At 35.9% G+C, this 27,958-nt stretch overlaps 1 protein-coding gene across 5 annotated transcripts; it reads right to left on the bottom strand.

Moving 5' to 3' along the window:
* Positions 1-997: 997 nt before the first annotated feature.
* Positions 998-26,602, bottom strand: aadat (aminoadipate aminotransferase). Of its 5 annotated transcripts, none has more exons than XM_030162853.1 (14): positions 26,532-26,602; positions 25,867-25,949; positions 23,424-23,592; positions 20,821-20,953; positions 19,202-19,276; positions 18,745-18,954; positions 17,640-17,705; positions 17,415-17,497; positions 11,956-12,052; positions 9,926-9,987; positions 9,746-9,810; positions 8,706-8,812; positions 1,385-1,486; positions 998-1,299 (listed from the first exon to the last, which is right to left on the bottom strand). In XM_030162853.1, exons 2-14 carry the CDS (start codon positions 25,931-25,933, stop codon positions 1,258-1,260), a joined length of 1,278 nt encoding a protein of 425 aa, XP_030018713.1. In that variant the 5' UTR covers positions 25,934-25,949; positions 26,532-26,602; the 3' UTR covers positions 998-1,257. The 5 variants fall into 5 exon arrangements, with proteins under 5 accessions (XP_030018713.1, XP_030018714.1, XP_030018712.1 ...); XM_030162854.1 differs by having other exon boundaries at positions 25,867-25,938; positions 26,532-26,574; XM_030162852.1 differs by lacking the exon at positions 26,532-26,602 and adding an exon at positions 26,300-26,336 and having other exon boundaries at positions 25,867-25,938.
* Positions 26,603-27,958: the final 1,356 nt, after the last annotated feature.

Genomic DNA, 27,958 nt, shown 5'->3' with positions numbered 1-27,958 from the left:
TAAATGGGGAAAAAAAAGATGAAAAAAAAAAAAATTAAAAATTGAAACTTTGACCTATTATTCCCAAAATATAATGACATTCATTCTGCATTACTGGCAATCTATAAACCCCATTTGGTAGGAATTCAACCAATAGTTTTGCTGCTACAGACATTTGAAATTTTGTCCGTTATAAGTAAATGGGAAAAAATATATATATTAAAAAATTAAGAAAAACATGTAAACTTTAACCTACTTTTCTCAAAATGTAAAAAAAAGAAAAAAAGATTTACAAAAATTAATAAAAAGTTGAAACTTTAACCTATTTTTCCCAAAATGTAATGACATCTATTCTGCATCACTGGCAATCTATAAGCCAAATTTGCTATGAATTCAACAAATAGTTTTGCTGCTACAGACATTTGAAATTTTGCCAATAATGAGTAAACAGGGGAAAAAAGATTTTTAAAAAAATTAATAAAAAATGGAAACTTTGACCTATTTTTCCCAAAATGTAATGAGATCTATTCTGGATCACTGGCAATCTATAAACCAAATTTGGGTGATAAGTCTATCGGTTTCCTCATAATATACTTTGTTTCTATGCAATGCATTTACATCCTAAGTACTTGTTCCCTTGTAATACTTTTGTGCAACACTACAACAGATTTTAATTCCTGCTCTGCTTTAACTTAATTTCACAACACGTTTCTTTGTAATACCTTAAGTACCTTCTTTGAGTTGCCTTGCAAAACTTCTCACTCCCTTGAAAACTCTATAGAGATGTGATGCAGTAACTTTTTGTTCCCTTGCAATACTTTTTCAGTACTTCTCATTCCTTTTGCAGTCGATGCTGTATTCTCTGCTGTTAACATGCAACATCTAGGCATGGATAAGCTCACAGAATTCTCTTTGAACTCACTTTTAACAATGAACATATTGTATTACTGGCCCCTGAACGTCATGGAAGTGGGATGTACTGTTGAGAGGAAGCTGAAAAATAAACTCTCCCAATGTGTCCTTAAGAGGTGCTGTATTTACATGTTTATTTGCAGTGAAAAAGTAACAATTTAAATAGAAAGATTGACAAAATTATTTACTTTTCTGTGCAACGTAATGAAAATGTACTGTCACTACACAGTATAGTAAGTACCTTTCCAAAGAGCTTATTCTTCTTTTGTACAATCTAGATCCATACATGGTTTGAAATAACACCATAATAAAATGACACATTACTAAAAATATTGTCAGCATCTGCACATATAAATCCACCTGTCATCAAACTGCGTCTTTGATGAGGGATGAAAGTCTTCTGAAAGCCTGTTGAGAGAGTTGGGACATGATCAAACCTCCACTCCGGATGGATTTACCGAGTATACGACAGAGTGTGAGAGACTGGAAGTACCTCATCCATCTGCTCTGGTGTAGACAGAGAAAAGGCCGCTCTGACGTAAGCACAGGGCTCGCTGCTGTTGATCATAAACACACCTCCAGGAACCAGCAGCACCTGTAGGATACACGAACACAACATTCAGGTTACTGTTTCTATCGATTTACCACATACAAAGACTGTCACACTTTCAATGAAAGAATGAAACAGAATTTGGTGTAAACAAAAACAAAAACAAAACAAAAAAAACCTGAGAAATGTTTGAACCTTTTTTATCACAATTTCAATGAAAGAACGAAACAAAATTTGGGGTAAACAAAAACAAACAAAAAAAAAAACTGAGAAATGTTTGAACCTTTTTTTGTCACAATTTCAATGAAAGAATGAAACAAAATTTGGTGTAAAAAAAAAACAAAAACAAAAACTTGAGAGATGTTTGGACATTTTTTTTGTTACAATTTCAATGAAAGAACAAAACAAAATTTGGTGCAAAAAAAACCCTGAGAAATGTTTGAACCTTTTTTTGTCATAATTTCAATGAAAGAACGAAACAAAATTTGGTGTAAAAAGAAAAAAAGAGAAACGTCTGAACCTTTTTTTGTCATAATTTCAATGAAAGAAAAAAACAAAATTTGGTGCAAAAAAACAAAACAAAAACAAAAACAAAAAACCTGAGGGATGTTTGAACCTTTTTTACTCACAATTTCAATGAAAGAACAAAACAAAATTTGGTGGAAAAAAATAAAAAAAAAACTAAGAAATGTTTGAACCTTTTTTAGTCACAATTTCAATGAAAGAACAAACCAAATTGGGTGTAAAAAAAAAAAAAAAAAAAAAAACCTGAGATGTTTGAACCCTTTTTTAACATCAAATTCTGTTTCGTTTTTTCATTGAGATTGTGACAAAAAAAGGTTCAAACATCTCAGTTTTTTTTTTTTTACCTTTCCCCAACTGTACATGTACCTGTTTTTTTATGGCAGAAGAAACCAGTGTGGTGCTGAGAAAATAGGTAAACTCAACAGTGTAATTTACCTGGTGTCTGTTTTTCCTTTTCTATAAGCAGAGATGTCCGACATAGATTATTCCATATGTTGAACCTCACTCACACTGATCCACTGATCTTACTTATTACCTCCACCAAGGAGGTTATGTTTTTGCCAAGGTTTGTTTGTTTGTTTGTCTGTCTGTTTGTCTGTCCGTTAGTGTGCAACATAACTCAAAAAGTTATGGACAGATTTTGACAAAATTTTCAGGGTTTGTTGGAAATGGGATAAGGAAGAAATGATTAAATTTTGGTGGTGATCGGGGGTGGGGGGGCCCACGGGGGGGCCCATTTCCAACAAACCCTGAAAATTTCATCAAAATCTGTCCATAACTTTTTGAGTTATGTTGCACACTAACGGACAGACAAACAGACAGACAAACAAACAAACCCTGGCAAAAACATAACCTCCTTGGCGTGGGGGGGCCCACGGGGGGGGGGCACTGATCAGCCTTGGCGGAGGTCTGCGCTCTCCGAGTGCTTCTAGTTACATATTGAGACATTTTATAAATGATAATGGGCACATATTAAGACTAAGCAAACAGACAGTAGCAAACAAAGACTGCAGACAGTAACACACTGCATGTGTGTTACTGTAGCATCTTTGTATCTTGGATGAAGTATCATCAATCGCTAGCTGTGATATTTCTTGGTTTCCCTAACAAAACATTTTAAATCATTGTATTCGAGTTTCAAAATAACTGTTTAGCCTTAATGTCACCGGTGTCTTCAATCTGTTTTTTTTTCAGCCAAACGTGTGCAATAATTTACACCACACTGAACCAACAGAAACAAAAGGAGAGAATTATCTGAAGATCTCAGAAAGAAAACTTTAGCTCACTCACAACACAATCATTAGCAAAGAAAAGAATGTCTTGTTCTAGTGTTACTAGTGCTCTTTATTACCCCGACCCCTGAACGGGAGGCAAGGGGGATTGTTTTTGGTTTGGTTACTTTCTTTGGTTCTTAACACTCTAGCAGCAAAACAATTAGTTGAAGTCATATCTAATTTGGTTAATAGATCTCATTCCATTTTGGGAACAGTAGGTCAAAGTTGAAATTTGTAATGAATTTTTTAAAATATTTTTTCAAATTTCAAAATGTTAAATGTTTGTAGCAGCAAAACTATTGATTGAATTCATACCAAATGGTGTTTATAGATTGCCAGTAATGCAGAATAGATGTCATTATATTTTGGGAACAATAGGTCAAAGTTTCAATTTTTAATGAATTTTTTAAATCTTTTTTTTTCCCTATTTACTTATAATAGGCGAAATTTCCTGTCTGTAGCAGCAAAACTATTGGTTGAATTCATACCAAACTGGGTTCAAAGATTGCCAGTGAGCCAGAACAGATGTGGTTACATTTTCGGAAAAGTAGGTCAAAGTTCCAAATTTTTATGAATTTTTAAAATCTTTTTTCTTCTCCCATTTACTTATAATGAGCGAAATTTCAAATGTCGATAAAAACATCAATTTTGTTTCAGTTTACTTTAAACTTGGCACATATATAGAGGTAACTGATAGGCTGATGTCACCACAGATTGCCAGTGACCCAGAATAGATCTCATTACATTTTGGGAACAGTACGTCAAGTTAAAATTTTTTAAATGAATTTTTACTTAGAATGGGTGGAATATGTGCAAGGGGCGGGGTTTGTTGTGCCTGGCACCACTTGTTATGTTATACAGTCTGATATGAAACCATCTAACTTGAAGTTAAAACAGTAACAAGTAACTTAATATTCAACTATCTTTGTTGCTAATAATTTACTAAGCTAGCTAACGTTATCTAGCCTTACATCTCAGAGCTCAGAAGTTTTTATTGCCATTATTTCCTTTTAAATTATACATCTGAATATGCCATAGAGGAACATAATAGGAGTGAGGGCTGAAGAGTGGAGCAGAGATTGAGGGAGGGATGGACAGAGGGATAGAGGGACAGATAGATACTTTGTAAATCCTGAGGGAAATTCAAGTATTCAGCAGCTTTGCATGCAGCACAAAGACAAAACAAAACAGGCAGCATAGTAACTGGATTAACATTAACCCTTTCGTGCACAGTGGTCACTACAGTGGACAGTTATACAAGAGAACAGCTGTAGAATATTCATGGGTTTTGTTATTTTGGTTCCATACCTTCTCTCTGTAGCACTGTAAGATTCTGCTGAATGAAAAGTGCTTTATAAATGCAACTTACTATTACTATTATTATTATTATTATTATTATTATTATTATTATTATTATTATTATTATTATTATATCAGCTGACACAGTGGACACTTATGCATCATCTCATCCACTGCAATTCATACTGTTACTGTAATTTTGTTGTTCTTGATAAACCTGGTCTGCACTAGTATGTTTTAAATCAATTGCTAATTATTATTAGACTGTAATTAACAGTTTCGTTAATCAAAACAGTTTTTTTTTTTTTTTTTTACATATTATCCCCATGAAGTTAGTAATAACTAGTATTAGGGTATGTTAAAATGTGAGAAAACATCAGATTATTTGTTTCATAGTTTTTCTTCTTCCAACTCCTTTTCGAGTGTAGATGAATGATTTTGGAATTTTGAATTTGCATGTATTCTGTAAATGCTTGAAATAAACCAAAAATGAATGAATGAATAGTTTTCACACAGTATATGACTGTCTGATTATGGGTTTTAAATACATGTTTCTTTGCTTCAAAAATGAAATGCATGGTGTCCAGCGGAGTGGATGTTTTTGTAACTCCATGAAAAGCCAGTTAAAAAAAAATAAAAATCAATTGCATTGGTTTTTTATGCCTAAACAGGAATAAAAACACTCAGGAAAAAAAAATCTCAACTAAGGTTCTTATAATTGATGCATGAAAGGGTTAAGGTTAGTATATACTCTAAAAAATGTACAAGAAAACTTACTCTAAAATTGTTGCTACAAAACTTACTCTAAAAAACTTCCTGTTCAATACTGTAAACAAAATGCTTCAAATTTAAAAATCTGTAGAAAAACTAAATGTATTGTGGGGTTAACAAAGAGACAATTATTCCGGCTTTGTAACATGGGAAACATAAATTACAAACAGGTCCATCAATAATTTGTAGTAAACTGATTTGTCTCTGTCACTACAGTCACTACCGACGGCTGTAGAAAAGCATGATGGGAGTTTACATATCTGTAAATTGTGACATGTTCTACTGTGTGATTGTTAACAGGTAGTAGTGTATACGCCATGAAAATGACTTTCCTCAGTGTATTATGGGACACTATAGTAGATAACTTCCATTATAGCTGTGATTTAGGTCACAGTAGAAGAGTTTCCTCTGCTGTGTGGAGGTTTAAACATGCAGGAGAGCAGCCCAGAATGGAACCCTTGGGAAAGTCTCCTACTGTACACACTGGTGTTTTTACACAGCTAATCAGCTGTTCACTGGCAGGGATTTACAGACGCCCTGTTTGTGTGTGTGTGTGTGTGTGTGTGTGTGTGTGTGTGTGTGTTTGTGGGAGGAAAAACACTCTGGCACAGTGCACAATAGCAGCTTTACATGCTCCAGCCTGCACTCCACTCAGGCACAAAAGCTGCCTCGCCCCCGGTGTTAAACATCTGCTCCCAAATGACACAGCACAGAAAAAAGCACCAGAGTGCATTTTGGGTACCTGCTAATATCGTATTAGACTGTGGTATGTCTGTGTTAACCATCAGTGGATGCAGTCAGCTGGGTTTGGCTCTAAAGTGTACCTGTGCTGGTCCTGTTTATGACATTTATTGTGCTTTGTGCAGTACTTATAATACTTATTGCTCAGTTGCGAACAGGAATCCTCCCCTTGGCCTTAGAAACTGGGAGATTCACCCAAATCCCAGAAGAAAACAGACTTTGTGGACTGTGCGGTTTGGGGGAAGTGGAAAATGAATCACATTTTCTTTTGTATTGTCCTCTGTATGATGAACTGAGAGCCTCTTTGTTTGATGACATGTGTATCCGAAATCCTGATCTGTTCTGGAGCACTGATGATGACAAGATGAAATGGCTGTTTAGTTCTAATGTATATAAATTAGCATTATTTGTTTGTAAAGCCTGGAAAAAGCGGCAGATGTGTTTGTTTAAATAGGTCAGTATTTTGTTTTGTTCATATCTATTGTGCCTGTTGTCTGGTGTTTGATTTTTGGTTTGTATTTTTGGGGTCTTATAAGCCCATGTAAGGGCTGGGCATGTTTTTTTTATGCAAGACACAATAATAAAAACATTCATTCATTCATTCATTCATTCATTCATATAAGCAAGAGAGGCGCAAATTCAGTAAAAAAAATTGCCATAAATGCACCACACTGGACCGTTTTATTACATGAATCACAGATGACAGACCCTCATTGTTTCCAGGTAATCAGTGCGAGTAAACAAACAGTAGTCAGTGAACGTGATTGAGTGGAAAACACGTGTATGTGCTTGTTTATGCCGTCGTAAGCTTTGCATGCCATCATTGTATTTTTTGGTGAAATCCAATTTTTTTGTGTGCTCGTTCATATTACACATTAAATGCCACTTTTTGTGTTTGCTGTTGTCAACTATGCAATTTCCCCTTATCTTATCTTATCTTATCTTATCTTTGGTGCAAGTGAAGCCAACCAGCAACAGATGTCAGTGCATTTATGTATTTATGTACATACATTTGAGTTTTATGGGATAAAAATTAGAGGTAGACTGATATATCGGCTGGCCAATATATTAGGCTGATATATTGATTTTTTTCAATATTGGCTATCAGCCTTAATTTTTTTTCTAACGCTGATATTTGATCAGTAGTAAAAATGTTATAAGATATTTGATCAGGCACCTGTGTGGGCAGCACCTGAAGTTCAATAAATGTTAAGTGTATGTATATTAATAATTTTATTTATATTGCTGCATACAAATCTTAATTATCTGAGTGTTTCAATTGTATTTTACAGTCAATATGCAAAAAAAAACCCTCCCAAATGACACAGCACAGAAAAAAGCACCAGAGTGCATTTTGGGTACCTGCTAATATCGTATTAGACTGTGGTATGTCTGTGTTAACCATCAGTGGATACAGTCAGCTGGGTTTGGCTCTTAAGTGTACCTGTGCTGGTCCTGTTTATGACATTAATTGTCTTTTGTGTTTTACTTATAAGCAAGAGAGGCGCAAATTCTGTAAAAAAAAAAAAATTCCCGTAAATGCACCACACTGGACCTTTTTATTACGTGAATCACAGACAGGAGCAGTCGTTATTGTCCAGAGGTGACAGACCCTCGTTGTTTCCGGGTAATCAGTGCGAGTAAACAAACAGTAGTCAGTGAGCACGATTGAGTGGAAAACACGTGTACGTGCTTGTTTGTGCCGTCGTAAGCTTTGCACTCCACCATTGTATTTTTTGGTGAAATCCATTTTTTTGTGTGCTGGTTCATATTACACATTAAATGCCACTTCTATCAGTTTTGAGTATGAACATAACGCGACCCTGAAGTGAACCACATGCGCAAAAAAGGTCCAGACGTAATACGTGACCACGCCAGCATGCACTGTGTTAGTAACACTCAAGTAACACTCCTGGGATGCAGAATTGTGACGTTTGTCGCATTTCAGTGTCAGATAAATGCGACCTGGCTGTTTTTAGAATTAAGTCGTACTGCAAAATACCAGTCTGAGGACTGGAATTGGGAGGTGGGACTGGATGAGCAGTGGCTTCTTCCTACTCCCTTTCGGGCACAATAGTTGTTCCTTTTTCTATTATTCTTTTTTTTTATTTTTGTTGTTTTATGTTTTTCCCTATGTTTTGTGTTATGTTTGTGTCTGAAATAAACTAAACTAACAAACTAATTAACTAGCAAAATATCAGATACATATCGGATTTAGGACCACATATGAAAGTGGCCTGAGTCGGATTTGAAAAAAATCTGTCTTAAACGGATCGGATACAGGCCACATATGGGCAAAAAAATCAGATCTGGGCCACATTTGCCTGCAGTCTGAATGTAGCCTTAGACTGGTGTCTGCTGCACAGGGTCAGTGACCAGTCCATCGCAGCCCAGGTAATTGGAAAATACAACATTACTACGCCATTAGAACGCCACATGACGGAGGCAACATGTCATTGACCATACCTGACTGACGGAGCTGTGACTTGACAACAGGCTATAACAAAACTGACCTGATGGAACCGCTAATATTATATGTGATCTTTTGAAGTAGCTAGCAATGAAAATTCCTTACAGGTCCCTTTAAATGACATAAAAAATGATGTGTGAAATGTCAGAGAGGTTGACGTACGGTTGTGTTTGTGTGTACTCACCTCTTTCTCCAGTGCCTTCTCCATAATGAGCTGCTGGGTATCAGCTATGCCCTTCAGTTTGATCCACAGGAACATACCAGCCGACGGGGCGTGCCACTCAGCTACATCTACACACACACACGAAAACACACTCCAATTAAAAAAAAAAAAAAAACTACGCTTGAGTGAGCAGCTGGATTTCAGTTTGGTCTGTTTTTTATTTGGTGCTGCAGGACATTATTAGAGTCACTCGGTGCCTTTTGCCAGAGACAGTATGATGTATGTGCGGACTGTTGAATTTTTCCATAAAACTAGCAAAGGTTTAAGTAAATATTCCTTCAAGGTTTATATATAAATATACATAAATCTCCCCACAACCATCAGACTTTATAAGAATTCTCAGTAAGTACCCCACCCACCCCCATATCACACTATGTGCAACCACAATGTAAGTATGTATATAATATTTAAATTTTAACAAATACTTATATAAATAGCAGATTTATTTCTTCTCTTTATATTTTATGTTTTTCTGTTTTGTCTTCCCTGCACTTTATTTTTGTGTTTGCTGTTGTCAACTGTGCAATTTCCCTTTATCTTATCTTATCTTATCTTTGGTGCACAGTGAAACCAAACAGCAACAGATGTCAGTGCTTTATGTATTTATGTACATACATTTGAGTTTTATGGGATAAAAATTAGAGGTAGACCGATAAGATATTTGATCAGGCACCTGTGTGGGCAGCATCTGAAGTTCAATAAATGTTAAAACAGGACTATGTGTACGTATATTAATAATTTTATTTATATTGCTTCATAAAAATCTTAATTATCTGAGTTTTTCAATTGTATTTTATGGTCAATATGCAAAAAAAAAAATTTAAAAAATAGCCTTAAATATTGGCCTCAAAAATCGGCTGTAGATATCGGCATCAGCCTCAGAAAAACCCATATCAGTTGTCCTCTAATAAAAATGGCTAACAAGACTATAAGTCATCAAAACATCAATGTCCAAATCGGTGGCTGATGATGTCTGTGTGACTTGTTTTTCGTGTCCAAACCTTTGAGCCACTTCTCTGCAGAGCTGATCATGGCATCACGTTGTTTCCTGTAAAACTCGATGACCCTGTGAGGACACACAGCGGATCGTTCACGCTCCATTGATTTGCACAAAGGTGTTTATACCACAAATGTATTGACCATTTTAGTCCAGTGTGTGTTGGTGTTGTGAGGACACGTACCCGTCTATGTGCTGGAGGAAACCTTGTTGGCCCCAACTGTGCAGCAACTGAGACACCATGAGCTGAAGGAAACAGGATTCTGCTTTAACCTTATACCGTCACATTATTTTACCGTATAACAAATAATCCACCAACATGTCCATTTATACTGTACATAACAGCATTGTTCTTGTTTTGCACTGATGTTACGTCCGCCAAGAAGGTTATGTTTTTGCCAGCGTTGGTTTGTCTGTCTGTTTGTGTGCAAGATAACTCAAAAAGTTATGGATGGATTTGGATGAAAATTTCAGGAAATGTTGATACTGGCACAAGGAACAAATGATTAAATTTTGGTGGTGATTGGGGGGGGGCACTGATCTACCTCTGAGATCTGCGCTCTCTGAGTGCTTTTCTAGTTTCTAATTGATCGTCCCTAAAGTAAAGTTTGTCCATGTGCAGATCCTAATTAATCTGTCTTTGTGTGGGGGAAAGAGCTGTGACCGTAGATGAAGAAACATGGGATGCCATCTGGTCTTATGCAAAAAAGATTTCAATTTGGACTTGGACAAGAGCAACACAACTTAAAATTTTACACAGATTTTATATTTATATTATACTAAGAATGTAAAACCAGCCAACATCCAAAAACTATTTGCCCATAGAGAGGGGGGCTACAACCTGAGGGGGTGTGGGAATGTCAAAGTCCAGGCAGTAAGAACAACCAGGATACGTTTGTGTGTATTGGTGTGTGGGGTTAAGCTTTGGAATGGGTTGGGGGTAGACCTCAGGAAGTGTCCAAACATTCAAAAATTCAAAACAATGTACAAAGAAATGGTTACGTTACAATCTACTGCTCAAGGAAGGGTGTGCTTGTTACTTGGATCGTCAGGTTGTTATATGTGTGGGAGTACAGTATGTATGCATGTATACATAAATGTGCAGATGTGGGCTGGTGCACAGATGTATACATAATTTGGTATTATGTATACGTGTACGTAGCTGTATGTGTATAAGTATGCAGCTATGTGGGGGTCGTCGCTCCATTTTCTTTTATTTTCCCCTATGTTTTGTATCACGTTTGAGTCTGAAATAAACTAAACTAAAACCAAATACTATAAGTATTATCATAATTTTGGAGGGCGGCTGTGGCTCAGGTGGTAGAGCGGGTCGTTCAATAACTGAAGGGTTGGCAGTTTGAATCCCGCTCTGTCCTAGTCAGTCCGTTGTGTCCTTGGGCAAGACACTTCACCCTCCTTGCCTCCACCAGTGCCACTCACATGAATGTATGAATGTTTGGTGGTGGTTGGAGGGGCCGTAGGTGCAAATTGGCAGCCACGCTTCTGTCAGCCTGCCCCAGGGCAGCTGTGGATACAAATGTAGTTTACCACCACCAGAGTGTGAATGTGAGAGCGAATGAATAATGGGTTAATAATGTAAAGCGCTTTGGGTGTCTAGAAAAGCGCTATATAAAATCCAATCCATTATTATTATTATTATTATTATTATTAATAATAATAACATGTAAATAATGACAACTCCAATTTTTTCTTTTGTTTTTGTGTAAAAACTAAAATTCATTAAAAATGTTTACATTTACAAACTATCCTTTCACACAAAATGTGAATAACCTGAACACAATGACCAACCTCAAATATCTTAAGAGCAGTACAATTTTAACAATATTCTGCCTGTTACTAAATGTTTTGTGTATTTGTAGATCCACTGTGATCTGTAAGTTGTAATACACATGTGTAAATGATAAACTGAGACAAAATATTGTTAAAATTGCACTTATTATTCTTAAGAAATTTCAGGTTGTTCATGTTACCCACATTTTTAAGGAAACTTTTGTAAACATAATTACATTTCATAATGTCTTCTTTTTTTTTATTGTTATTATTTTTGGCCCGACCCTCTTCAGATCATATTGGGCTGAATGTGGCCCCTGAACTAAAAAGACTTTGACAGCCCTGATCTAGAAACACCCCCAGAAATCAGTGATGCACAATTTTGAGATGACAAGAACCATGTGTATTTAATTTTGGAATCACCTGTGTGAAGGAACTGGTGTGCATGGTCGAGGCCTGGATGTGCAGGACTACTCTGTCCACGAGCGGTTTAGGACCAGTGACGAACCCGATCCTCAACCTGAAACAATATTTACAGAGAATCATGTGTTAGATTAAACCTCATGATCGTCACCTTTCAGCTGAAAAGAACAGGTTCAAACACTCGTACACACACACACACACACACACACACACACACACACCCACACACACACACACACACACATTTTAACCCATAAAGACCCAAACATCCATCACCAACCAAAACCATCTACTGATCTAAACTGTTTAATACCTGTTGATCCACTAATCCTATCAATCTGTGTAAATAATTGGTGTAAAATACAGTTTGTCATCTTTTCATGGTCATCAGATATGACCCATTTGGACATTCAGAGGCTCCGTAGTTACCGTGGAAACACCGTCATCTTCTACAACATTGATTCACCAGTAAAACCCATGGAGTTGGATCAATGACAGTGGATGGAGATGCTTGTTTTTATGTTCAGTTATTGATATCTTTGCTGAAAAAGTCACTTCTTTAGTTTTCTCTGTTTCTGATATAATAACCCTCAACTCTAATCTGAGCTTTTATGAACATCTATATGATCAGTAAATTAAATATATGAAAATACCTGATTTTCAATGTAAAAAATGCAAAATACAAAGGATAATATTAAAATAAATGGTGATAAATCCCTTAACTCCTTTAGCCCTATCAGCCCGCCCGCGGGCCGAAAAAATTATATTAATATTCATCTACTATAAAAATATAATAAATCAGGACAATGAATGTTTTTTTCTACTTTTGCTCAAAGTTTAGACCCTAATGTTAATAAAAGTACATCAAAAGTGTATTTTAGTGCAAACTTTAAAGTTCAAACATGATTTTTAATCTTTGTGGGGTGAAATATACGCTATTAAAAATCTCCGACACGAACAATTAATTTATGCATATCATCGTCAATCCAGCCAAAAAAAAAACAGGCGAGGATATAAAAATTCCAATTTCTCTTTTAGTTTGTTACAGTTTACTCAGGCATAGTAATAGATACAATATTTTAGACAATGGGAATAGATTCTGTGAGGTCTGAAAATGTCCATAGACACCAAGAACATCCATATGAACCTTATTATTGTGAAGTAATTCTTCATTTACTTTGGGTATGTCTTTTTAGGCGTTTTTCCCCTGAAAATATGGTCAGGGTTAAACAGGTCAGGAAAGGTTAAATAGAGAGAAAAAAAAAAAATCATTTGGGAACTGCCATAAAAGTAGCAGTGGGTCTTTATGGGTTAATCTTCTGTTTGTGAGCTGTATCCAATAGGGAGTAAGAGAAGCTAATTAAAGTGTACCGCAAATGAGAAAAAAACTCCCTGTTGCATCACATCAGGTTCTGACTTGTTTAAGCGTGAAGTTATTGTAGATTACAAAAGGAGCCTGAAGAGCTGGATTAAGGTGGCGTTAAGGAACCAGACTGGGCACCTTGTATTGTAGTATAAGTCTTTGCCAACCAGTCAAACTGCAGTTTACATGTTGCTGGAAAGGAGCAATTTCAACACAACAGATCGAAAATAATGTGAAATATGGTCACAATGGGCCTTTCTGGGTTCTTCCATTTCTCACATTGTTTTTAGAAGACAACATTTGAACTTCTGTGCCGTGCTCGTCAATGTCACGTCTTTCACACTGACCAATCAAAATCCAGAAATGGTGGACTTTCAGTACCAACAGTGGCAACAATAAGAAAAAATGAAAGTAGCTCTGACTGTCACTGACGACCCAGTCATTTGTAACCAGTGTGGATGGATGTTGTTGTGTCTTTTGAGAGTCACATGACTGTCTTTTGTTTACATTGTATTTTAAATGATCAAACTGCGGTGGAACATAATGGGACGTTCATGATAACAGGTCTGTCTGAAATCCCAGTGTCACACATGTGCTACATACACAGTATCTCTACTAACTTTCAGCATACTTTTGTGTAAATAAACATTAATTCATTCATCTATTTTATTTTACAGGCTGCTTATGTTGCCTTCATGTGCTCCAATTAATACTGGAGAGCAATGACGGATTAATCGTGAATGATACACATTGCTTTTATAATGTTCTGCTGTTGTTAACTGATGATTCTGCACATTTATCGTATACATAATTTACAAAAACACAATTTGACAAAAAAAGAGTGGAGTTTACATGTTCTCCCTGTGTGTGTGGGGGTTCTGTTCAGGTATTCTAACCTCCAAACACATGCATTAATAGGGTAATTGGTTAAACTAAATTGCCCATAGGTGTGAATATGAGAGTAATTGGCTGTTCATCTCTATATGCGTCAGTGTATACATGTCCCTGTGACCCTCTCCAGCATAAAGCTCAGAAGATGAATGAATGAATGAATGAATGAATGAACAAGGCTTATGCTGTTGGGTGCCAACAGCAAGGGTATATCCCTGGAATCCCCCTGTTCCTCTACTCCCTCAACCGTTTGGAAGAAACACACCCCCTGGTGTCAAAATATGATATCATGTAAACTCAATTTAGTGGCATGAGGAAAGATAATAGACAATCGATATGAACTCAATCTGAGCTACATGGACCTGAGAATAATGGTCAGAGAAGCAATTTTTCCCCACAAAACTCCACCTAGTGAATGAAAATGACACCATATGAACTCTGGATGGTAGACAGAAAATGGACAATTGTAGGTAATTCATTTATCAGACAGGGGTAGTTGTTTGTTTATCTGCTTTAGTAGTTTCTACTCAGGGAAAAAGAACATCAGATGGAATGCGAAAAGGAAACAGTGCACAGACAAACAAGAGCAGCAAAAGAAGAAGAACATCAAAGGAACCTAAAATCAGCCATATCCGACCATTGCAAGAAAGAAAATTACACTATGGACTGGAACAACGCCAGGGTCATCTGTGCTGACAGCAACAAGTACCATCACTGGATTAAAGAGGCCACTGAGACACGGAAACGAACAGGGACGACAGCGCATACACCCGATCCCACAGGTGTCAAACATGCGGCCCAAGGGCCAAATCTGGCCCGCCACAGGTTCCATTCCGGCCCGTGGGATGAAAGTGCAAAAATTAACCTGAACAGTCCAGGTTGTCCAAATCATTTTGGTTCAGGTTCCACATACAGACCAATGTGATCTACAGTAAAAAAAACAACACAATAACCCATAAATAATGACAAATACAAATTTTCTTTGTGAAAAATTTAAGTGAAAAAAACAACAACATTACACTGTAAGAATATTTACATTTACAAAATTATTTTTCACAATAAAATGCAAATAAATACATAAATATAAACAAAGACGAACAACCCAAAATGTGCAATTTGAACAATATTCTGCCTGTTACTAAATGTTTTGGGCATTTATGGATCCACTGTGATCTGGAGTTGTGTTAATAATAAGAGATGGAATATTGTAGAAATTGTTCAAATTTTAGTTCCAAACTCCAAAATCTTAACAATATTCTGCCTGTTACCAAATGTTTATGGAGCATTGTGTGTAATGTACATGTATAAATAAGTTGAGGCATAATATTGTTAAAATTGCACTAATTTTTCAAATGAAATTTCTGTTTTTTTTCAGGTTATTCACATCTTTTTTTTTTGTAAAATGTAAATATTTTCATAATTTAATTGGGTTTTTTTTGTACTAAATCAAAAAGAAAAACTTGAATTTGTCATTATTTATAGGTTATTAAGTCATTATTTTGCTGGTCTGGCCTGCTTGAGATCAAATTGGGCTAAATATGGCCCCTGAAGCAAAATGAGTTTGACAGCCCTGTCCTATCCCACACCTGGGATGCGGTCCTGGAGAAGAGGTCAGACAGCAGGGGGCGTAAACCCTCCCTGCTGTTTAACCAATCCTCCTGAGCAGCCTACAAGACATATCACAGCAACATCATGTGACGCTTCTGGTGAAGGCTACAGGAAATAGCTGAAACTAGTAAAGCAAGTAAACAAACAACTACCCCTGTCTGATAAATACATTTACCTACAATAGTTATATTTGGAAGACAGTATGAACCTTTACCAGACTGGAAAATGGACATTTGTAAGACGACCAATATGAAGCAAATTTGATCTCAATCAGCCTATTATTGCTTGATTTATGTCCAAAAAACTGATTTTCAACTAAAGCGCCCCCATTTGGATGACTTATAATACTTATGGAGAAGCTGAAATCGATAAGGTTCTCCCACTAGGGGTCCCCTATGCTGGTTATCAAGGAAGAAGAAATCCAACCAAATCTGTCCTAGTTAACGCCTTCATATGAAGGATATACAGCAGCGGATCCAGAGGTCAGGGTAAAACCATTAATCGAATTTCAGGGATATAATGAATGAAAAAAATGCTGTAGCAAATGAATTACCACGTCCAAAACTGTTTTACCTGAGTAGCAGGTCATGATGAATTGTGTGTCGGCCATTTTTCATTTCACTACGACAATAAAAGCACTTGAACACAATACACTGGTAATTTCAAATTTACAAGTGGAAAGGATCACTTTCCCGATAGCCAGTGAAGGCAGCATTAATCCTTGGGAAGGTTGTGGGGGTGCTGGACTCTATCCCAGCATCCAACGGGGCACAGACACGTTACCAGTTTATCACAGCACTGACATACAGTATTCAACCATTCAGACTGACATTCACACCTATGGGTGGATTACACCAACCAATCAACCTGTTTAGTAAATAAACAGTGGAATCTATCCAACATACGAATACATGCTACTTCCTGTAAGTTTCTTTTCAAGATGGGGGCACGTTGCCTTGGTAACCTGCCAGTCTCATCTCTATCTGCCTGTATTTAATACTCATCACTGTACTTGCAGCTTTGTAACACTACAAACTGTATCTGTATTTGTGTAATACTACTGACTACCAGTTACTGGGATCTGTTTGTCTTCTGTCATTTTCTTTTGTCAAAACTGCATTGCATTATGGGATATTTAAGCTCAAGAAGTCTCCATATTTACCTGGAAACAGTAAGTAATTTACATACTGTTGGTTTCATATCATAACTCGTCACGTCTGCTAATAGTATGACTGCAGAGCTCTGAAAACAAAAGTCTGTGTCTGATAAATCAAGCACCGTTTAAACCTTAACTGTCACTGTGAAAATCCTGCTGCGGTACATTCCTCTGTAATTACTTACCAATAATGAATGCTGGAGTCATGACAGAACGTAGAAGTGCCAGATGACCATGTTTGTAAATTAGCAACTAAGAGCTCTGAAAGTAAGGTCATGATCTGTTGAAGTGTGACCTAGAATGTGCTTCAAAAAACAGATGATTTGTGAGGTGTGTAGCAGAGACCATTCAGACACTGAGTCCGTTGTAAGTAGGGAACTCAAAGACATACAGCCTGTGCTGCAGAGGCTTAAAAGCCCACACACAGACTGAAAGGCTTACCCTGAAGACAGGATTTTAGAGAAGGAGTCTGTCCTGATGACTCGTCCATCAACGTCCATGGAGAGAAACGTGGGGGCCCATGGCTGGTGAATAATCATAACGTCAAAACATCAATCACTTTGTATCATCACTGGAAGTCCACATACAGACCAACGCACATCACTAAACATAGAACATACTGTCAAAGGCAAAGTGTTCAAATGATGATAGAGGTTCTAGTGTTACCTTGTCGAACTGTAGGAAATAGTATGGGTCATCCTCGATGATGAGCATGTCGTACTGTCTGGCCAGCTGTTGTAAACACAGACAGGTGTTAACCCTTGAGGTGTTTTTTTTTTTTCAAAAAAATATTTCGTTTTGATATCAAGATTTCAAAAAGCTATAGCCTGGAAGCATTTAAGAGATAAAATCATACTGTCAATGACAAAAATATTGGGTATGAGCCAAAGTTTATGGTGGGAGTAAATTTACTGATCCAATTTGCATATTGTGATGTCACAGGGCTGTGGCCATGTTGGATTGTGTAACATTTAGTAAAACTGACCTTTGAACATATTTACATAGAAGTTTTCTTTGTGTTTTTTTTTTTACCCTTGGCCACACCGGCCAAAGGGTATTGGCATCAGTTCGTCATCTGTCTGTCTGTCTGTCCATATGTGCAAAAACTTTTGTGTGCACTGATAAGTTAAGTCACTGGGTGGAAGTAGTGTGACTGATAAGTCAGGCTGAGGGTTTTCAAGTGTGCGCATGTTATGTTTTGTCATCTTATCCTTATAATAAGTGAACTTAAACTAAAGTAAAGTCAATACAGTAAGTTTTAGTAGCTTTGTAGCCAAGCAGCAGAGTAGCCAAATCTGTCCTTATCAAAACTAAAACTAAATAAACTTTACTTACTTACTAAACCAGTGTGGGACAACACCTTTAAACTGGATTTTCTTCTTCATTTTTAATAGAAATATGCCCTGAAAAGGTTTTAGGATTTAAGGGACACATGTCCACCATCTATTGGTGGAAGGTGGGAACAAGGTTTGGCCACTCTATGTGGAGCTGAGGTCTGTTTCATTCAGTTCTGTTGCTTATTGTAATATTGCGACTTTGGTGCTCAAAGGGTTAACATGAAGTGACAGAGTTACGATCTGTGGGGAAACATTACTGCTTCACAGTAGGAGATGATTAAAACAGCACAGATTCAGAACCATTCCTAAAATTATTAAAGAATGTTCGTAAAGATAAGGGTTGTTGCATCCCATTAATGCAGCTGTGATCCATTCAAAGTAAGAAGACACAACTCCTGTCTTTGGTTCTGGAAAACCAGCAGCACGGCCCTCACCTCGTAGATCTCCTTCTTCCTCTGGGCTGTCATGGAGGCCCCGGTGGGGTTTCCTCCGTTGGGGATGGTGTAGAGCACCTTAGGAGCGCTGCTGCCGGGCTCATGGACCTCTGAGGGGGCCCAGCGGGACAGAACCTCCTTCAGTGCTGAGGGGATCATGCCGTGCTGGTCACTGGAAACGTTGATTAAGTTACACCCGAGAGGCTGGAGCTGCACATGAAGACCAAGACCAAAGTAATGGACAGACATTTTTATAGCACTGTTCTACCCAAAGTGCTTCACAACATGATTACACACTGTCAGTGGGAGAAACTTGAGTTTGGGACACTTGGACATGTGAACAAGGATGGACCTGGTTTGGAACCTTCCAAAATGTGGATGACTTTTGGACCTCCTGCATCACAGCTGCCTGAAGTGACAATATGTGTGTGTTGTAATGTTCGTAAGTGTGACTCACTGCCGCTAGCGTGCCTGAGTAGGTAGGAGCGTCCAGCAGAACGTTGTCTCCCGGGTTCACCAGCATCTCAAACACCTCCAGTGAAAAAAGGTCAAACACAAGGTACAAGATAAGTGTCAGTATCAAAAAACCCTTCTGACTACATTTATGTTTTTTGGTTTTTTTTGTCTCTTTATTATAATAATAATAATAATAATAATAATAATAATAACAACAATAATAATAACTGTATTTATATAGCACCTTTAAAAACTGAGTTTATAAAGTGCTTTGACAGACAAAGCAAAAGTGCACAACAGCAGAATAAAAACATAGCAAACAACACAATAAAAGAGATAAGTACAGCAGACACAAAATCATGACTAACTTTGAATGTGTCATAGTGGAGAGGGCAGAAATAATATGACATGATGCTGTCAAATGTGAAATTAAGGAGTGGAATAAAACAGCATCATGTATGTCAATATAAATGAATAACCAAAACAGGGTAAAATTAAATTTTAAACATTAAAAACGTTAAAAAGAGACAACATCACATGAAGACAAGTCTAGAAAAATGCGTTTTAAGAAGTGACTTAAAAGATGACACTGATTCCGCAAGCGTAGTGTCATTCATGTTTCATTTGTGATTAACTGTAATCAATATCTACTGCAGATGTCCATATTTTTTCATATATGCCATATAGGGATGTTTGATTAGATATGTTTATGTATGTAAAATGTCTTGTATATTTGTATGAGCAAAACTAAATAGAAATTAAGTTTAAAAAAAAAAGAAACCATCTGACTTTTACAGCATTATGTAACCCAGGGCAGTGCTCATGGCTAAATGTAAATTCTGTCAATAGGGATCACAGAAGTTGTCATTTTAACATCTGAAACATTACACGTCAATGTTAGCTAGTGGACGTTCTCACTCTACTGATTTCAGTGTTCCATTAAACAGAGGACGGATAAAGAGCTGGTCACATGGTACAACAAGTGAATTCTGATTTCTGGAAATATGGTCAAAACTATGCTCTGTGAGGTCACTTTAGCTGCAAAAATCTAATCAATATATGCTTAAGTCCAACTGAATGTGTCAAATTTGAAGAAAGACATAATGTTAATGATAATGTGTATGCTTCACTGTACAGGACAGACAATCTGAAAACGTACAGCTGTTAGTCATAGGTGTCACCTGCATAGTGGCATAAAAACTTTAGGAGATACTGTTGTAAATGGTCCCTAACCCAAGTGTTGTGTCATTTAAGAAAACTTAATGTCACTTGTTTAAAAAAAAAAGAGAAAAAAACAAGAATATCTATGGACTGCCTCACTGCAAAAATCTAAATCTTACCAAGTGTATTTTTCTCATTTCTAGTCAAAATATCTCATCACACTTAAAATGAGACATAATCACCTAAAGAGTAACTTTTCAGTGAGATATAAGAACTTATTTTTACACAATATATCTTGAAAATCTTATTTCAAGAAATCTTTCCAAGATATTTTTCACTTCTTCCATTAGCAGATTTTTTTTTTTGCTTGAATTAAGCAAAAGCAAAGGGTTGATCCAAATGTGCTCGAAGGTATGGGAGCAAACAGTAGTGTTGCAGCTGTTGCATATCAGTGTGTACCTTACACAGTCCCTCCTGACTTCCTGTGGTCACACACATTTCCATCTGTCCCTTCTCAGGGCTGTAGGTGGCTGTCGGAGGGTTGTGGAGGTTCTTCTGCAGATTCTTCATCCACGTCAGCAGCTCAGGGATTCTACACACAAAGTAGATTTATCCTCAGAATACAAACATATCACTAGATGACAAGCAGGAAGAAAACTCCAAGGCACTCTTTTTAACAGTGTTTTTCAACCTTGGGGTCAGGACCCCACGTGGGGTCACCTGGAATTCAAATGGGGTTGCCTGAAATTTCTAGTAATTGATAAAAATAAACACTTACTAATAAAAAATAAAAAAAAAATACAGTAAGTTGAGACAATCCCAACACATAAAAGACATAACAAACTGTGAAGCTGAAACTGAAGCACTGTGGTTCTGTTTATCTGTCAAATGTTCATTGTGGTCAGTTTCAGATGCTGCAGCTCTTTCATAATTCATAGTTTGAGTTCTTGTTTGTTCAGTATTAATTGTCAGTCTTGTAAATCCAAGCTGGACTGACTGTACATATCCTGACCAAGGAAAATCAAATTCTCACTTTGTGCAGTAATCTACACCTGGCTTTACTGCCTCCGTCCAGAATAATATACATTATATAGACTAAATGTTATTTAAAATTAACATTTATTTACAACATAGTATAGCAAACTATTACATGATCAAAAAAAATTAGTTTTAGCCAAAAAAATGTCTGTTTTGAATGTCTGGGGTTGCCAGAAATTTGTGATGTTAAAATGGGGTCACAAGCCAAAAAAGTTTGGAAATCACTGCTCTTTAAGCATTAAAATGCTTTTATTCTCACAGCATGGTCATGCATAGACCTTAAAAAACATTTCAAGGCATTTCAGCTTCAAGCCTTCATCACCTTTTTTTTTTTTTTTTGACTTCCTGATTCAATTCAATTTCAGTTTTATTTGTAGAGCCTTATATCACAACAAGGTTGTCTCACAGGACTTTACAGAATTAGTTGGATACGAAAATAAACAACAGTCAACATGTTACAATGACAACAAAGGACTATTCTATTCTATTCTATTCTATTCTAAACAGTAGATGAAAGAAATGGATTAATGTCCCAGGCATGCCCCGTCCTTAAACCCTCCTTCTCGGCAAGGAAATACTCCAAAAACCCAGTGGGAAAAGAAAAACCTCAGGGAGAACCACAGTGAAGGACAGATCCACTCCCATGGACAGACAGACTATAGATGAAACCAGGACTGATGGACATTCATTTGCAGATGTACAGTAGTTCCAGTCTGATGAAGGCTTGACGGCTAAAATTTACTTAGGGGGTCAAAGGAGTGGCCATTTTGGTCAAAAAAAAAAAAAAAAAAAGTTATAAGAAATGCATAGAACTGTGTTGAAATAATGCTAATCCATTTGTGCACAGACTACTGATATTATTTGACAGTGGAAGCTCTACTTTCAGAAATATAGGATTTTGAATAGCACGTGTATGTGAAAACTTTTGCTGGTGGACGGACGTGACATTACCCATGATGCTCTGGTCAGTACCAGTACTTTATTAGTAATAAACTTATATTCTTACTATTGCTAATTCTCCTCTTATTCATAAATGTTAGTATTGTGGATCTAAAACAATAACAGCTGACACAAAAACACAAAATGTGGCAGTGGATGGATGTGACATGGTTGTTACAGATCCCATCATACTGATGCTCGGCAGCCATGTCACCGTTTACACTAATGATCCCTGTGCAAAAACTAGGATCAGAATTATTTATTGTGTAGTTTAGCATCATACTGAAGAGTAAATAACAATATAGAATTGTTATTTCTTTATAAAAATGCTTATTATTAGAAAACTGTTGATTTACAAAGTGACGTGTGACATTCTTCATGTATGTATTGGCGTAACATAAGCAGGATGGATCAGCACCATACTCCAGATTGAACCTGTAAAAATAAAACATGTGATATGTAGGAGAGAATCTGGTAAGAAAAATTGGGGAATCTAAAAGAATAGAATATTTGTTTTTCAGGTAAATTCAATTCAAATATAAGTTGGCCATTTGTGACATGAAAATATAGCATTAATTGTGATGAAATTGGACGTTTTTGAGCTGAAAACATAGTTCATATGAGCATAAACATGTTGAACAGAACTGAAATCCTGTAAATTTGCAGAACTTGCATTTACCAACACAAAGTTCCTTTGGGGATTCACTTCTATTGATTTCTTATGCACAAAGACAGAAATAAGACCTCTAAGCAAATTTTAGCCGTTGAAGTGTTTTTTCAGGTCTATACATGACAATGCCGTGAGAATAAAGGCATTTTAATGCTGAAAAAGAGTGCCTTGGAGTTTTCTTCCTGTTTGTCATCTAGTTTATAAATCTTTTTTTTCCAAAGAGCACCTCAAACAAACTCTTTTTTGGGTCCTGGAAGCATACCTTCCCATGATTTTTTTTACAAACATATCAGTGACTGCTCTATAAAAAGAGACAGTCAATAGGTGAATGAGCCATTGAGTGTGAAGTTTACACAAAGGGCTGTAAAGGCAGAAACTGGCTGATAACCTCTGCACTCTGCTCTGATAATCTCACCCGTTGGAGGCCGAGTACTGCAGAGCCCTTTTCATTAGAGTCTCATCGAAGCCGACTGTTTGCCCGTTCTTCAGCTGGATGTTGGCCGACAGGAAGGGGAAGGTGCTGGGGTTCGGAGCTCCACCAGCCAAAGAGATCAGAGATGGTGGAGAGCGCTGCTGCAGCTCCGCTTCACACAAAAAGCACACACAAATGAGGCTTCATTTATGGACGTTCAGTTTAAATACGAGGCAATATGAGGTTAATGTATCAGATTTAAGTGTTTGAAATGTATGTGTGGTAATCTCACTCATATCTACTCTCTCAGATTGTCACCCATTTAGGTACACTGTAAAAATCTAAATCTTACCAAGTGTATTTTTCTTATTTCTAGTCAAAATATCTCATCACACTTAAAATAAGACAGAATCACCTAAACAGTAACTTTTCAGTGAGATATAAGAACTTATTTTAGACAATAGATCTTAAAAATCTTATTTCAAGATAATTTTCACTTGTTCCACTTGCAGATTTTTTTTGCTTAATTCAAGATTTTTTTGCTTAATTCATGCAAAAAAAAATCTGCCAACAGAACCAGTGAAAATGATCTTGGTAAGATTTCTTGAAATAAAATTTTCAAGATCTATTGTCTAAAAATAAGTTTTTATATCTCACTGAAAAATTACTCTTTAGGTGATTATGTCTTATTTTACGTGTGATGTGATATTTTGACTAGAAATGAGAAAAATACACTTGGTAAGATTTGGATTTTTGCAGTGTAAGGACACAGCTCAGTCCTCATTAACTCTCAGACTTATATTCATTCTGCATGCAATCCTCAAAGATATTATTCATAGTGGATTCAGGTGGCAAATGAGCCTCTCTTGAATGTTTCCTTAAAATTTTGACCCAATCCAGTTAAAAATAAGTAACAGCTGAGAGATAGAAAACACATTAATGACTTTTGGCTCATTTAGAACTGCAAAAATTCAAAATAATACAGGATTTGGAGTCAAGATTCAGGATTTTACAAATTGCTTTTAATTTAACCCAAAAAGACCCAGTGCTACTTTTGTGGCAGTTCCTAAATGATTTTTTGTCTCTATATTTAACATTTCTTAAGTGGTTTGTCACCTTTTTATTATAAAATAATCCTCTATATTTTGCATTTTTCATTCAAAAATCTGGTGTTTTCTAATATTTAATGTCCTGATGTAGATGTTCATAAAAGCTCAGATTAAAGTTGAGGGTTATTATATCAAAAATGAGAGAAAAACAAAACAAAAAACTGACATTTTCATCAAAATCTATTATTAACTGAGCATAAACCAAGTGTCTCCATCCACTGTCATTGATCCAACTCCATGGGTTTTACTGGTGAATCAATGCTGTAGAAGATGACAGTGTTTCCATGGTAACTATAGACCCTCTGAACATCCAAATGGGTCATATCTGATGACCATGAAAAGATGACAAAGTGTATTTTACACCAATTATTTACATGTATTGATAGAATTAGTGGATCAACAGGTATTAAACAGTTTCGATCAGTAGATGACTGTGGTCGCTGGTGGATGTTTGGGTCTTTATGAGTCAACAGAGGATTATGTTGTAATTTATTCAAGAAAATTACAGGATATAAAGGGGGTCTTATTTAGTAGGTGTGGAATAAGGTACACTACACTCAAAAAGTTAAGGATATTTCATTTTTTGGGTCATTTTTTGGGTCATTTTTGCCATTTGTAAATAAAACTATGTCTGGTCATTAAAAAAATGTGTTTCAATTCAATTCACGCACAAAAAAGTAAAAAGCACTGTGCAAGAATCCCAAATGGGAAAAAAAAAAAAAAAATTAACCCTTTCATGCATGAATTATGAGAACCTTAATCAAGATTTTATTCTAGATGTTTCGGCATGAAAAAAATAAATAAATAAAAAAATTTTTTTTTAAAAAAGACTATGTGGTTGACTTTTTATGATCCTATTTTTCATAGAGTTACCAAAATGTCCACTCAGCTGGACACCATGCATTTAATGTTAGAAGCAAAGAAACAAGTATTTACTGATATACTGTGAAATAACTATGAAATAAATGCTGATTATCTAATGTCTCACATTTTAACATACCTGCATGGATATAATATGTAAAAAAAAAAAAAAAAAAAAAAAAAAAAAAAAAGGTCTAACAATTCACAGTTTTTTACACTTAAACATGTTAGTGCAGATCAGGTTCATCTAGAACAGCAAAGTTACAGTCATGGTGTGAATTGCAGTGTATGGGATGGTGCATAAGTGTCCACTGTGTTAGTTGATATGGAACTAAAACAACTAAATCCATGACTAGACAAGAGAACAGCTCTGAACAGCTGTCCACTGTAGTGACCACTGTGCATGAAAGGGTTCAAACTATCCTTAACTTGTTGTTTGTAGTGTAGTTGAGTGTTTCCAGGACACAAATACTCACTCAGTATCCTGATAGGGGATGGTTTTCTGGCTGCACTGACTGCTGTGAGAAACCGAGCGTAATTCATTTTTCCTGCAAAATTCCTGCAAAATTATTAAAAGTCAAAATTGTTCTTTGCTTACAAATATCTGCCAGGTTCATTTCTCTGTTTGCACTTTTTGCTGTGTGTAAATACAATGGTAGTACAGATGTACAGTCATGTTTTAGTTTATTATATAAGCTGACAGAAATAGCCCCTCCAGTGGTGCATGTTTACAGGTAGGTGCAGTGGACAGTTAAACACACTGGACCTTTAAAGGAGCCCAAACAAACACAAACCGGCTTAAAATAAGATAGCAGGGACAAACACTTCGCATGATACAACACTGTCCAATTCACGCACTTTAGCGCTATTTAGGATATTAACTAGGACACGTTCAGCCACACAACTGACCTTACGTGTCTTGGATCGAGACGCCAGGGGCATTCTGGGTAATATATGCTGTAAACCACAGTTTCCCTTAAAGGAACTACATTACCCAGACTGCAGAGAAAATAGCAGTAGCTAGTGTTAGCAAGTGTGCTATACAGATATGTGCAGGCTACTAGCTAGCTTAAAGCTTTTGTTAGTTTATTATTCAGGCTAGTGTAACACAGTTAATTCAAATGTTTTTATAAAAGCTTACCTCAGTTTGAGTCCTGTCCGTCCATCACCGGTGTAACACTGTACTGGGTTCCCTGTCGAAGTGTGCACCCTTTAGCTCCGCCTGCAGCAGAAGGAACAGAACCAGTTTAGTTAGTTATTGTTTTTTATTAGGTAGACAGTGTCTGTGATAGGATTTTATACTTTCATTATCACTGAAAAACTGGAACATATTATACAGAGACGTAATAAATTTTTTTAAAAAAGGAACAAAATGGAGAAATTTCATAGCATATTCAATATCATAACACATTCAACTAAATAATAATAATAATAATAATAATAATAATAATAATAATAATAATAATAATAATAATAACAACAACAACAACAACAACAACAACAACAACAACAATAATAATAACTTCATTTATATAGGACCTTTAAAAACTGAGTTTACAAGGTGCTTTGACAGACAAAGCAAAAGTGCACAACAGCAGAATAAAAACATAGCAAGGCAGGTATATTTATACAGCACATTTCATGTACAAGACAATTCAAAGTGCTTTACATAAAACATTAAAAGCATTACAGCAGAAGGCATGAGAAAAACAAACAGACAAACAAACAAAAATCAGACAAATAGATAAAACAGATAAAACAGACAAGCAGATAAAACAGATAAAAACTTTTAGCTTAAAAGGAATAGTGCAGATCTGAACTGATGAATAAAACATCTATTCAAATGCAGCTGAGAACAGGTGGGTCTTTAACCTGGATTTAAATAAACTGAGTGTTTCAGCTGATCTGAGGTTTTCTGGGAGTTTGTTCCAGACATGTGGACAAGCAGCACAATAAAAGAGATAAGTACAGAAAACATGAAATCATGACTAACTTTGAATATATCATAGTGGAGAGGGCAGAAATAACATTACATGATGCTGTCAAATGCAAAAAAAAAAGGAGCGGAATAAAACAGCATCATGTATGTCAATATAAATGAATAACCAAAACAGGGTAAAATTAAATATTCAACATTTAAAAACATTAAATAAAAAAATAGTCAACTAAATGATGATAAAGGATAGAATAATCAATAAAAATATAATTTTCATAAAAAAATAAAATTAAGTCAATGATAAAAAAAAACAAAAAACTAAATAATCAATAAAATTAGCAAAAATTAAATTAAATTAAATTAAATTAATATTTGCTTCGTGAAATCAGAGTTATGACATGACTTTATATATATATATATATATATATATATATATATATATATATATATATATATATAAATTTGGGTTTTTTTGAACATGTGAAAATTACAAACTCTCAACGAGGATGATAATACAGTAATACAAATGAACATAAATAAAATAAAGTACAAAAATCATGGGGATATGTGGGGCAAGAGCAAAAATACATTCAAATAGAATACAGTGCAAATCATTAGGCATTTTAAATTAA

Source organism: Sphaeramia orbicularis, chromosome 18 (assembly GCF_902148855.1).
Source record: "Sphaeramia orbicularis chromosome 18, fSphaOr1.1, whole genome shotgun sequence".
Taxonomy (NCBI): Eukaryota; Metazoa; Chordata; class Actinopteri; order Kurtiformes; family Apogonidae; genus Sphaeramia; species Sphaeramia orbicularis.
The sequence above is the reverse complement of the archived record's forward strand: the minus strand, read 5'-3'. Positions and strand labels throughout refer to the sequence as shown.

What these genes read in the sequence shown, in the direction of transcription:
- aadat (XM_030162853.1), bottom strand. Translation starts at nt 25,933, where the DNA reads ATGAATTACGCTCGGTTTCTCACAGCAGTCAGTGCAGCCAGAAAACCA. An exon ending in CAGTACTCGGCCTCCAACGG is followed by an intron (nt 20,954 to 23,423) that starts GTGAGATTATCA and finishes CTTTGTGTGTAG; the next exon opens with AATCCCTGAGCTGCTGACGT. An exon ending in TTCCTCCAGCACATAGACGG is followed by an intron (nt 9,811 to 9,925) that starts GTACGTGTCCTC and finishes GTGTCCTCACAG; the next exon opens with GGTCATCGAGTTTTACAGGA.